The following is a 12,931-nucleotide window of genomic DNA, read 5'->3' as shown; positions in this document are numbered from 1 at the left end:
ACTTCTGAACTACCTGTCATACTGTCTATATCGCGTGTGTCACTTTTAGAGGTTGCCCCCATACTTGCAACTGTTGTCATAGATGTACTTCAACATATTCTGTTTTAAAGGTCAACTGTCAGTTGTAAAATCCCAACTCTGGTGACCAACAGTCACAGCATAAAAAGCCTGATATAAATCATCCTGACCTCTTGACCTAGCACAGTGGGGTCAAAACAAAACTATTCTGACCTTTCAGATGGCAAGGTCTCTCTCTCTCCCTCCTCTCTCTATTCTCTCCTTCTCCTTCTCTCGCTCAACATGCGAATAAGGTCAGCAGCTCTACTGGACAGAGAAGAGGATGCGATTCAAAACAGAGGAGAGGAGAGGAGAATAGTTGCCTGACGACTCAAACTGAACTATTCCCCTGCTTTCCTGTTCTCTACATATTTCAGTCTGAGACTGCCATTATTGAAGGTGTTTGTGTCAGGGTCAAAATGAGGTGTGTTGTACAAAACAAAGCATTAAAAGTACAAATCTCGGAGCATCATAGCACCATTAGCGGCAAAAACTCGACGTACCCAGTTGCGGCCTACGTTTTGGAAGCAAACCACTCGATTTCGTCACTACGTTATAGTTGCATGGAACACGTCACCCTCACTAGGAGAGGGGGTGACCGCGACAATTTATTGTTAAAACGAGAGGCTGCCTGGACCTCCCCTAAACAGGTGTTCTACTCCGCTAGCCAGCACCTCTCCTAAACAGGTGTTCTACTCCCCTAGCCAGCACCTCACCTAAACAGGTGTTCTACTCCTCTAGCCAGCACCTCCCCTAAACAGGTGTTCTACTCCGCTAGCCAGCACCTCCCCTAAACAGGTGTTCTACTCCCCTAGCCAGCACCTCTTCTAAACAGGTGTTCTACTCCTCTGGCCAGCACCTCCCCTAAACAGGTGTTCTACTCTGCTAGCCAGCACCTCCCCTAAACAGGTGTTCTACTCTAGCAAGCACCTCTCCTAAACAGGTGTTCTACTCGCCTAGCCAGCACCACACCTAAACAGGTGTTCTACTCCTCTAGCCAGCACCTCACCTAAACAGGTGTTCTACTCCTCTAGCCAGCACCTCCCCTAAACAGGTGTTCTACTCCTCTAGCCAGCACCTCTCCTAAACAGGTGTTCTACTACTCTAGCCAGCACCTCTCCTAAACAGGTGTTCTACTCGCCTAGCCAGCACCTCACCTAAACAGGTGTTTTACTCCTCTAGCCAGCACCTCCCCTAAACAGGTGTTCTACTCCTCTAGCCAGCACCTCCCCTAAACAGGTGTTCTACTCCTCTAGCCAGCACCTCTCCTAAACAGGTGTTCTACTCCTCTGGCCAGCACCTCCCCTAAACAGGTGTTCTACTCCTCTGGCCAGCACCTCCCCTAAACAGGTGTTCTACTCCTCTAGCCAGCACCTCTCCTAAAGTGGTGTTCTACTCCCCTAGCCAGCACCTCTCCTAAACAGGTGTTCTACTCCTCTGGCCTACACCTCCCCTAAACAGGTGTTCTACTCCTCTAGCCAGCACCTCCCCTAAACAGGTGTTCTACTCCTCTAGCCAGCACCTCTCCTAAACAGGTGTTCTACTCCGCCGGCCAGCACCTCCCCTAAACAGGTGTTCTACTCCTCTAGCCAGCACCTCACCTAAACAGGTGTTCTACTCCGCTGGCCAGCACCTCCCCTAAACAGGTGTTCTACTCCTCTAGCCAGCACCTCCCCTAAACAGGTGTTCTACTCCGCCGGCCAGCACCTCCCCTAAACAGGTGTTCTACTCCTCTAGCCAGCACCTCCCCTAAACAGGTGTTCTACTCCCCTAGCCAGCACCTCCCCTAAACAGGTGTTCTACTCCTCTAGCCAGCACCTCCCCTAAACAGGTGTTCTACTCCTCTAGCCAGCACCTCCCCTAAACAGGTGTTCTACTCCCCTAGCCAGCACCTCCCCTAAACAGGTGTTCTACTCCTCCGGCCAGCACCTCACCTAAACAGGTGATCTACTCCGCTAGCCAGCACCTCACCTAAACAGGTGATCTACTCCGCTAGCCAGCACCTCACCTAAACAGGTGATCTACTCCGCTAGCCAGCACCTCACCTAAACAGGTGATCTACTCCGCTAGCCAGCACCTCTCCTAAACAGGTGATCTACTCCGCTAGCCAGCACCTCGCCTAAACAGGTGTGCGTTTCTTTCGCCTCCAGTACAAAACAAAGTCATCAGTCATTGGATCATCTTTAACCAATCAGAGTATCAAAGCCAATGACGACTTTTCAAACACTGCTTTACCACCTGTATTCTGGCTCTGGCCTAATCGATCGGTTCCTGGGACCAATCAGATAGTTTCTAGAACTCCTTGAGAAGGTACTCAGATCCAGACTCAATGAGGAAGTGATTTTACACTGGCCCGGGTTGAAAAGGCCCATCATGTCATAGGGCAAAAGTGATTGAGGAGTGCCTTCTCAAATCAAGTTATTTGTGCCATTCTGTCAACAAGGCAGCATATTGCATTGTCCAGAAGCATACATCTCTTTTCCACAAAATAAATGTTTGAGTTTTCTAACTAGTTTTCATTGGGAAGGCAGATAAAGTGTATATATATATATATATATATATATATATATATATATATATATATATATATATATATATAATAAACGTTTTATTGTTTTTTTAAGCACTACACAAGTAAATGTCTATTATTATTATACTGTATCTGTAACCCAATTATGCCTAGTAGGTTTGGTCTACTGGTTTGGTCTACTAGCCCTACTATGTTATATTTGTAAAACATTTTCATCATATCTATCTATCTATCTATCTATCTATCTATCTATCTATCTGTCTGTCTGTCTGTCTGTGCTATCACTTTTGCATAGGAAAACACTGAATCCGACTAATTACTACATGTGCTTAATTACATCACTTTTGTTTTGAGCTGACTTCGCAGGTTCCAAATCGAATGCAATCAACTTTCTGTCGTTGCAAAACACGCTTACACGGGCGCCCGGGCGTGATTAATCGAACCCCCTCAATGTGGAGAAAAAACTACGTCCATAGGCGTGGCGTAGCGTTCGGCCGGAGCAAGGAGTTTGGGCGGGTGGGCAGGCAAAGAGAATATGAAAACTTTTAACCCAGGGCTCGAGCGCTTACCGCCGGACGAATCGTCAGCGGGGGGGGAGGAGTCCATCCTGCAGCAGCCTTAAAAGCCGCCTAATCACGGAGAAATGAAAACACACCCAAAAGATAGAAACGCGCAACGACTCAAAGTGAAGGTCACACACTTGTTTTTTTTCCCTGCGAGGGACAACTAGCGGACTGGGGCTTTTCTTCCGTTATTTGGTCTTGGTTAACGGTCATTGTAGCTGTTGACACATAGCCTACCCACACAGACACACACCTACAGCCCACTCGACGAATTTCACTCTATACGGGCATTTCCCCCCCCCCGCATTTCAAAGGACGGTAAACAACCGAGACACAGCTGGAGAAAATGCCGTTATCAATTAACGGCGTACTCTGCACTCTGACGGTGCTGATTCTGTGGCAGGCGGAGGAGCTCGTTGAAGCCTGCAGTTGTGCCCCGGTGCACCCACAACAGGCGTTCTGTAACGCGGACGTAGGTGAGTATAGACCGGGAACGGCTACGCCCTCACGTGCACCTTGTTGTTGCTCTACTACAGCCTCTGTCAAGAGGTATGTTCCTTCATGGCAGGTAGTAGTGTGCTTGACAGCTCTTTCGCGACACTGGTGGCAGCGGTGGGATAAGTCAGTTGGTCGCTTATGCATTCTCTCAGGCTTAGGCCTATACGTATGATGGACGTGTCAGTTTGTACGTTCACATTGTAGTTTGTTCGTTCATACTGCGATTTGTTCACGTAGGTGATCTGGTGCCATTTGGGACGCACACAGTGTTCTTTACTTATACATTTGCACACTGGCTGTTTCCTGTTTCACGATACAACAGGAAATGTGTAACTGAGGTGGTTGGTTCGCATGATGATGATTAACTTTGCCTGAGATCTGAAGGCTTGTCTCCACCTGACTATGCTGCAGCCATGTACAGTAACAGAGGACACACAGTCCCCTATGAGTTTCCAGTGCTTTGGGATCTGCTGTGGGGCTAGGAGTACAGTCTGGCTTGTGGACGTGGCACAGCAAATAGAAAATGAAGGAGAGGAAGCCATAAAGAGGGGGAGAGAGCAGGGGAAACTAGGATGGAATAAGCAAGGTAGTATATCTGCTCGAATCCCTCTGTGAACAAGTCTGTCACACCACATCTCTTTCCTCTTTCTCTCTCTCCCTCTGAGGGGTGTAGCTGTGAGGAATGACAGGAATGTTTCTGGGGTTTTCCTGCTCTGCACCGACCTAATGTAGCAGGATAGTAACACAGAAACACACACATCACTTCAAAGAGACTCAGGTGCAACGCACAAGACTGCGTAGACGTACAGTACACACCACTGTGATGTATAGCCCAGGGTAGCCTAGTGGTTAGAGCGTTGGACTAGTAACCGGAAGGTTGCGAGTTCAAACCCCCGAACTGACAAGGTACAAATCTGTCGTTCTGCCCCTGAACAGTCAGTTAACTCACTGTTCCCAGGCCGTCATTGAAAATAAGAATTTGTTCTTAACTGACTTGCCTGGTTAAATAAAGGTTAAAAAAAAATAGCCTTCTCTCAGTCACACATGAATGCGTCCATCTGGCAGCGTATGACATCTGGCTGTCAGTTCTGGGTACTCAAAAGGGAAAAAGCTATGAAAGTTAAGGACCTCTCACACGGTATCCATGAGAATAGGGACACACAGAGTTGACTTACAGGGTGGGATCCTTTGTCAACAGTATTCTCTCCTCAGAAGTCATCCGCTTCCTGGTCACTCTAACTAGTGACTATGCATACCTACAAGTACCTCTTGGTGTCGCAGAGGAGTGACAATAACAGCTATATGATGAACATTTACCCTAGCGCGTCTGCTCCACGGGAGAACGACTGCCCCCCATGAAGCCATGGAAGTTAAAGGTCAAACGGTACTGTAGGCATTGTTTGCAGAAGACCGGATCGGCTATAGTGAGGGGGGTGGAAGGCAGGCCAATCTTCATGTAAATGCATATCTCGAAGATGGTGATGATACCAATAATTGCTTCTATTACACTAGATGTATGTCCTTGATCCAATTATTTTAAAATACCACACCGGATATAAGGATAATTTATAGTAGCTAATGGCAGCCTGCAGTACCCAGGCAGTCTTCAACTTGAGATGCTTAATGAGCAACACTGAGCTAGGCTGCAATGTCATTTCCTGGAGTAGTTCAAACTGCTCATGTTATGTCTACATAAATATCCCAAATGAGATATCTTAACTGACTTCCTGGGCTTCAAAGGCACTATTGAGTCTTCACATAGGAAGGAATGGAGTCACATGTTCGCTGGCTTTGTCCATTCATTTAGTGTGGTGGATAACGAAGTGGAGGGTTAGAGGAACTCAGGATGTGGTATGTGTTCATATGGGGGTTTTCATGGAAAAAAAGTGTAGATCTGGTGATATGCATGTATACGTTTTCTGCATAGCTATGGTTGGCTTGAGGTGTGAACCCCCCTGTCCCCCTAAGAGTTTCTGCTCTCAACATGGATGATCATATGACCTAGTTAAGAAGTAGCAAGGGGGAATGGAGCCTATTTAGGAAAACATGATTCTGGAAAAGCCATTAAACAGGCAGCAGTCCCAAATCACTGTTTCCCTGAGCTGAGCGTGCCGTCTACCCTGTTCTATTCCCAGTGTCCTTAGTGCTCATTAGCTTCTGGGTCTGAATGAGGTCAGGAAGCAAGAGGGAAGAACTCCACAGAATGCAGGAGACGGGGCCAGCCAGGTTCTTATGCTGGTGCTCGGTGTGTTTGCATCACCCACCGTGAGCTCCCTCTATGAACTTGAGAAGTGGTTACATGTGCAGAAAAGCATGCGACCTGGACCAGGGGAGAGATGGGGGAGTCGGACGTTACCTCTGCAGTGAACCCATCCCATGTCTGCTTCTGTTTCACGCCAGAAAGGGAACCCGAGGGGACAGGGCCCTGTGGAGTGTACATTGTTTTGTTTTTTCTCCTGTGATTTTTACGTTCTTTTGTATTGCTCATATTTTCCCTTCCCTTCTCATGGCTAAAGCATGATGTCGTTTGTGAGGCTTTTAAAACACAGGAACTACAGCTTACACTTTATCATACTAGGGCTGTCCTCTATCCTTCAGTGTCACTACATTTTGTGTGTGTCTGTGTGTGTCTGTGTCTCTCTGGATAGTCTGCCTAAATCACAGCCTTGTGGTCTCACTGACCGAAACATCTCTCCCTATCCATATGTGCTAACAAATCGTGATGTGATCTGGGGCATGAACATCTGGAATGTTACTGGCAGCCTGTTCACATCCTGAAACGGTCAAAACAACAAAGGCTGTTTTGACTCCGTGTATTGTGGGTTGTTGGTTTATTACTGTGCTGTAGGAACGCCAGGCTGTTCAGGCTGACTGGGCACCATCTGCAGGTGGTTAACTAGATGTGGTGGGAGAAGGAATTCAAACAGAAGCTTTGTTTTTGGGACTTGTGTGTGTTATGTCCTCTGATCCTGTCTCCCTGCAGTGATCCGAGCGAAGGTGGTGGGGGAGAAGGAGATAGATACTGGGAATGATATCTATGGTAACCCCATCACCCGGATGCAGTATGACATCAAACAGATCAAGGTGAGACTACATCCACGACCTCTAACCCCCTCTGACACGTCACCTGTGGTTGTGTATGATATGAGACCTGTGTTCATCTAACCCTGACCTGTTGTTGAGTTGTAGATGTATAAGGGTCCTGACCAGGACATTGAGGAGGTCTTCACTGCTCCGGTCTCCGCTGTGTGTGGCGTTACCTTCGATACCAGTGGCAAGCAGGAGTACCTGATCTCAGGTGAGGATAGTCTGTTGGACCTTACCACACACTGATGGCATCGTTAATCTCCCTCCGCTCTGTGCTAAAGTAGCCTGATCCCAGAGCTGTTTGTGCTGCCTTGCCAACTCCTTATAACACTAACTGTAAATGTAGGCAAGACGGCACAAACAGATCTGGGATCAGGCTGTGTCAGAAGGTGCCGAGTGAGCACAACTGGAGCAGACATGGGCTGGATGTAAAGCGAGACAGAGGGACATTAGATCATGCGTGCTCTGGTTTCCCTACTTGTTCTTTCACACACACAGCCTAATTACAGGGAACACCAGGCCAGGGACTGCTGAGGCTAGTGTTTCCTCCTTTAGAATTCCCAATGTACCTCGTCATGGTGATAACCATTTTCTGTAAGACTAGCCTTTCAATGACTCACCCCTCTCCTCATTCTACTCCTCACCCTCACATCTTCTCCCTTTTCTAACCGCTGTCTGTCCCCATCTAAGGAAGGGGGAGGAAGAGAAAAGCATGTCTGATTTTTGTGTTTCAGAACCACGTTTTTTAAAAAAGAGGATCTCTTCCCTGCCTTATCTTTTCTTTTGCAGGCAAGGTGGAGGCAGGTGGGAAGATGCATGTGACCCTGTGTGACTACATCACTCCCTGGGAGTCTATGAGCCCCACTCAGAAGAAGAGTCTGACTCAGCGCTATCAGATGGGCTGTGACTGCAAGGTATGGAGGTGGTGGGGAGCAGGATGGGGATTTGGAGGAGGTAGATTGGTAGAGAAACATCTCCTGTGACTTGTCTTAACCTGGTGTGTGTGTGTCTCTGTGTAGATTGTGCGCTGCCCCTCCCTGCCCTGCGCCATCTCCGCTCCAGAGGAGTGTCTGTGGACAGACCTGATGATGGATAAGCAGGTGTACGGTCGCCAAGCCAACCACTATGCCTGTGTTAAGAGGGCCGATGGCTCCTGTTCCTGGTACCGCGGTAATGCTCCACCCAAGAAGGAGTTCCTGGACATCGAGGACCCCTAGTCACTTCCTTCCAGCTGCCCACTGCAAAGCCTGATTTTGTTTTTTGTTTAATTTTTAAAAAAGAAAAATACATCTACACAATTTGAAATATTAGGAGAAAATAAGTTGTGTGAAAGGGCAAGATTAATATGATACACATAAAATATAACGAGGCAAAGCTGATTGATTTGAGTGAGATCAGTGAAATTGTTTACTGGTTCAAAAACAACTCCTAGCTACTATCCCCTTCTGTCTGCAGATCTAAAGGATGTATTCATAGTATGGTGATGGCTTTCACAGGAGGTTGGTGACAACATAATTGGGGAGGACTGACTCGTTGTAATGGCTGGAACGGAATAAATGATACCATTCCATTGACTCCATTCCAGACATGAGCTGTCCTCCCCTCTGCATCCTCCTGGGTAATCGATCCACATAGCTCTCTGAAGGTTCATTTTGTCAAATTGCTTACACATACTTGGTTCCTTCAGGTCATCAAACAGAAGGTTTAGAGGCTCGGGGAAGGAACCAGACTGGCTCAGGGTGTTTGTAGCGATTTGGGGTCCTGAGACTGACTTGTCGAGTGATTTTCTCATCCCCCTGAGGCTGGCGTCAGGAGGACTGATTCTTTAAACTATGGGTGTCTCAAATTGCACCCTATTCCCTATAGAGTGCACTATATTTTTTTTTACCAGCGCCTAGGTAGTGCACTCTCTAGGGAATAGGGTGCCATTTTGGACAGAGCCCTGAAAGAGAGAGGTGCACTTGATTTAATTCCTTTTGTGCACCTCCTGGGCAGAGAACTTACCTCTTGACCTACTGTATGGAATGGCTGCCCCCACCTGTTGGGTTGGTGTCTAAATCAAGTGTAACTCTTTGCCCCTAAACTCCTACCTCTCAAACGACCCAGGTATGAACAACCCCATATCTATTCAATGATGGCTAGACAATGTTTCATTTGGTTTGATTCAAGTCCTATTCCAAGTTGCTGTTTTTTTGTTTTTTTTTCTCTCTAGTTAAATACTATTTGATGTTGCTTCTCATGCCCATGTTATCACCAATCAGATTGATGGTGAGGCGGGACTTCCCAGATTATTGTAATCGACATTTGGAAAGAAAATAGTTTAGTTTTTATACGTGGTTGCGTTCATTTTGTCCGAACTCTTAAGCATACCAGTCAGAGACAGATCTGTGAATAACATTTTAAAACCTTCTAGAATGCGTGTCATACCATAGACTGGGCTGGTGAATGTGAGATGATAGTATCACAGTTTACCCCTGCCATTCCCCACTCTTCATAACCCTAACCCCTATGCCGCCCTCCCCTCGACAGTCCTTCTAGACTCAACACCCACTACCCCTTCTCTCCCTTGATGGCTATACAGCAGTGGAGGCTGGTGGTAGGCGCTATAGGCTCATTGTAATGGCTGGACTGGAATTAATGGAGTTAAATGTGGCTTCCACATGTTTGACTCCATTCCAGTCGTTACAATAAACCTTTTCTCCTACAGTTGCTCCCACCAGCCTCCACTGCTGTATGGTACCTATGCCTCATTGGAGGCTGTGGGAGGAGTTACGCATGTACTTTTGTGTTTTTATAATTATTTCTGTCATTAGAACTGAATTTTATACTTTTTTTGAAGAGGAATTCCAGTAGAGGTAGAACCGTGTGATTCTCTGTAGTCTTAATATAGTACCCCAGACAGGAAGATGTGTATCCCAAATGGCACCCTATTCCATTATAGTGCACTATATGGGTCTTGGTCAAAATTAGCGCACTACATAGGAAAATAGGGTGCCTTACAGGACACAACCAGGCAGTCTTAACTGCAGTTCGTTGCGGTGTGCAAATGTTCAGCTCTTACATTGCGGCAGGTAGCCTAGTGGTTGGAGTGTTGGACTAGTAACCAAAGGGTTGCAATATCAAATCCCCAATGCCTGGAGAAGTGTTTAACTTCTCAGGAAACCACGTCAATAGGATATATAGTGTCTTAGATGGACACAAACTCCTAACATCTCAAAATAATGCTATATATTCATTTTGATTTAAAGTATCTGAAGCATAATTTAAGAGTGGGCTGTTTTTATATTTTGTTAACATATAGATTTTCTCCCTATCGAGTCTCTTTAAAAAAAGAATAATGAAGTGGTGAATGTCTTTCGCTGGGAGCACGTGAGAGAATTTCATGCCGAGCCACCTACTTGCAAGGAAGGCACTTGCATAGATCTAAAGAAGCTTGGCTAGATATAAACAGACTTGTCTTTTAGCCTTATATTTTCAATGCCTTGGTAATACCATATTTCTTCTACCTTATCCAATGCTTTCTGATGTACACATCGTATGGGGGGGGGTGTTGTGTGGGAGATAAAGGGGTTGAGTTTGAGTACATCCAGACTATGCATGTTTAATCCTTTGTGGACGTTCAGTTGCTGGACAAAAATATACGACAGTATTATCAAATAAAACCAAACCTTTTGAAACTTCCTGTGTGTCTGTGCTGCTGGTAGTATCAATCCTTGATTTTAAAAGTGTTGCACCATTGGAGGCTGCTGAAGGGAGGATGGCTCATAATGTCTGGAAAGGAGTGAATGGCATCTCAGTTGATTCCATTACCACAAGCCTGTCCTCCCTAATTACGTTGCCACCAACCTCCTGTGGTTACCTGACTGAAGGGTGCTGACTAAATAGAGAAAACAGCCTGCTTCCCAAATTGCACAGTGTACTTGAAGTACTTTGCCTGTTGACTGAACTTTCAAGTACAGGGAGTGAAATTTGGACTGGAGTATGCTTGATGTTGAGCATAAAGGATGCCACATTTTAGAGCTTAAAATGTTTTTTTGGGCTGACTGTTATCCCTGCTGTGGTCAACAATGTGGCGTTCTGAAGATTACTGCTTATTGGCAATGCATCACAATGAAAATGCTAACATCGATTACAACCTATTAAAGACATTTCCTGCACAGGAAATTAACTGACTCAATAGCTACAGTCTGGAAATGTTGAAAGTGATCAGTGTTTTATCTGACAAAATAATGGATATGTTAGCCAATGCATGGAAAGGCTAGAGCTGCTCATTGGTCTCACTGGCCCAGAGGGGTATACTACAAAGGTTCAAAGATTTAACCTGCTAACATGCCTAAATATTCTGAAATACACAGGTTGGTGGCACCTTAATTGGGGAGGATGGGCTCATGGTAATGTGGAATAAGGTTTCCATGTGTTTGATGCCCTTCCATTTACTCCTTTTCAGACATTAAGAGGCATGAGACATTATGGGGTGGCATTGGTTCGAGCATTGGGCCAGTAACCGACAGGTTGCTAGATCGAATCCCTGGGCTGACAAGGTACAAATCTGTTCTGCCTCTTAACAAGGGAGTTTAACCCACTGTTCCTAGGCTGTCATTGTAAATGTGTTCATCACTTACTTGCCTGGTTAATGTGAGGCAGCCTCCACTACTGAAATAACTTGGTTCATTTGAAAGATAAGCTTTAAATGGGCATGGTCTGCCTTAAATCAACCATAAACACCTACATTTAGCTTTGTTTATGAACCAAAAAATACGTTTATTTCAGCTTGTTTAACAAAGTCATCTGGCGAACTCATTGAACCTACCTTGTAGTATCCCCCTCAGGTCCTAGCCTGGTTCAAAAACTACCTCAAAGTTATTTTTGTTCCGAACACCTTTATTACAACCGCCAAATGCATATACATCAGTTCTACAACTTGAGCAGGCTATAGAGGGCTCTGGTCAATAGCAGAACACTATAGTGTTCAACTCCGCCTGAGGTCCAGAGCCTGCTGGTTTTCTGTTCTACCTGATAAATTGCACACCTGGTGTCCCAGGTCTAAATCAATACCTAATTAGAGGGAAACAATGAAAAAAAAAAGGGTCACAGGCTTCAAGGTCCAGAGTTGAGTTGGGCATTACTACACTTTCTGGTTTGAATCCAGGCTGTGTCACATCTGGCTGTGATTGGGAGTCCCATAGGGTGGTGCACATTAGGCCCAGAGAAGGCTGTCATTGTAAATAAGAATGTGTTCTTAACTGACTTGCCTAGTTAAATTCCTTTTTAATATAGGGAATAGGGCATGTCAGTTTCTGTTGCTCTCTGTCACGAAGACATTGTCCCCTGGTGGTACGTTTGTATTACCACAACTTCTACATCAGTAAGGATGTAACCTAACATAGCAGGCGTAAAAGAAACGCCTTAAACTAGGTCTGCGTCCAAAAACCACCTGGGAATTCGGACTTCTGAATTCTTTAGGAAAAAAAAAGAGCTCCAACTGACAAATAATTTTTGAACTGTCATCCAACTCGGAATTCAAGATCGTAAACTCCGGCATCTTTCTACAGCTCCGACTTCCCGACCTGAAGATCACTGAAGTCAAGATTTGATCTAGTTTCCCCCCCCCAGTTCCCAGTAATCCCTGACTTATGGTGCTTTAGAGACAACTGGGAACTGGGAAATAACCGTGATCAAATCGGCTCGGAGCTGTGGAAAGATGCAAGAGTTTCCAACTTGGAATTCCGAGCAGGACGGACGTTCAAATCAATTTTTCCCAGTCGGAGCTCGTTTGTCTCCGAGTTCCCAGTTGTCTTGAACATACTGAAGTCGGAGATTTACGAGTTCCCAGTTGTTTTGAACAAGGCAATACTGATCTTGATGAGAGAAGAAAAATGACAGGAGAGGTTCTCTTCTCCACTGCAACCAATACAGTAAATGTTACGGAGTTAAGTTGAGTGTCGCCTTGTTAACATCCAAAAACGGAAGTCGCGTCACAAGCTCTTTCCATTTCCCCTGAAAACTGGAACATCCAGTTGTTGAGGACTTGGCAGAGGCTAATTCCATTAGAGAAGAATCACAGTGTATAATACCCATGTATATCCTAGTCTTTCAGTTCTTGACTGACTGCAGTACAGAGAGGGTGGAACTAGAATCCTGAAACAAAATGCACCAAGACATTTTAGTCAATGAGAATTATACTTGTCAATAGAAA

At 45.7% G+C, this 12,931-nt stretch overlaps 1 protein-coding gene across 1 annotated transcript; it reads left to right on the top strand.

Moving 5' to 3' along the window:
- The first annotated feature begins 3,167 nt into the window (after nucleotides 1-3,167).
- On the top strand, nucleotides 3,168-10,412 carry LOC135523421 (metalloproteinase inhibitor 2-like). The gene is made up of 5 exons (XM_064950081.1): nucleotides 3,168-3,626; nucleotides 6,632-6,732; nucleotides 6,838-6,946; nucleotides 7,525-7,649; nucleotides 7,755-10,412. Exons 1-5 carry the CDS (start codon nucleotides 3,497-3,499, stop codon nucleotides 7,950-7,952), a joined length of 663 nt encoding a protein of 220 aa, XP_064806153.1. The 5' UTR covers nucleotides 3,168-3,496; the 3' UTR covers nucleotides 7,953-10,412.
- The last annotated feature ends 2,519 nt before the right edge of the window (nucleotides 10,413-12,931 follow it).

This window comes from Oncorhynchus masou, chromosome 31 (genome assembly GCF_036934945.1).
Source record: "Oncorhynchus masou masou isolate Uvic2021 chromosome 31, UVic_Omas_1.1, whole genome shotgun sequence".
In the NCBI taxonomy this organism is placed as follows: domain Eukaryota; kingdom Metazoa; phylum Chordata; class Actinopteri; order Salmoniformes; family Salmonidae; genus Oncorhynchus; species Oncorhynchus masou.
Note: the sequence above shows the minus strand (reverse complement) of the source record. Positions and strands in the feature narration are given on the sequence as shown.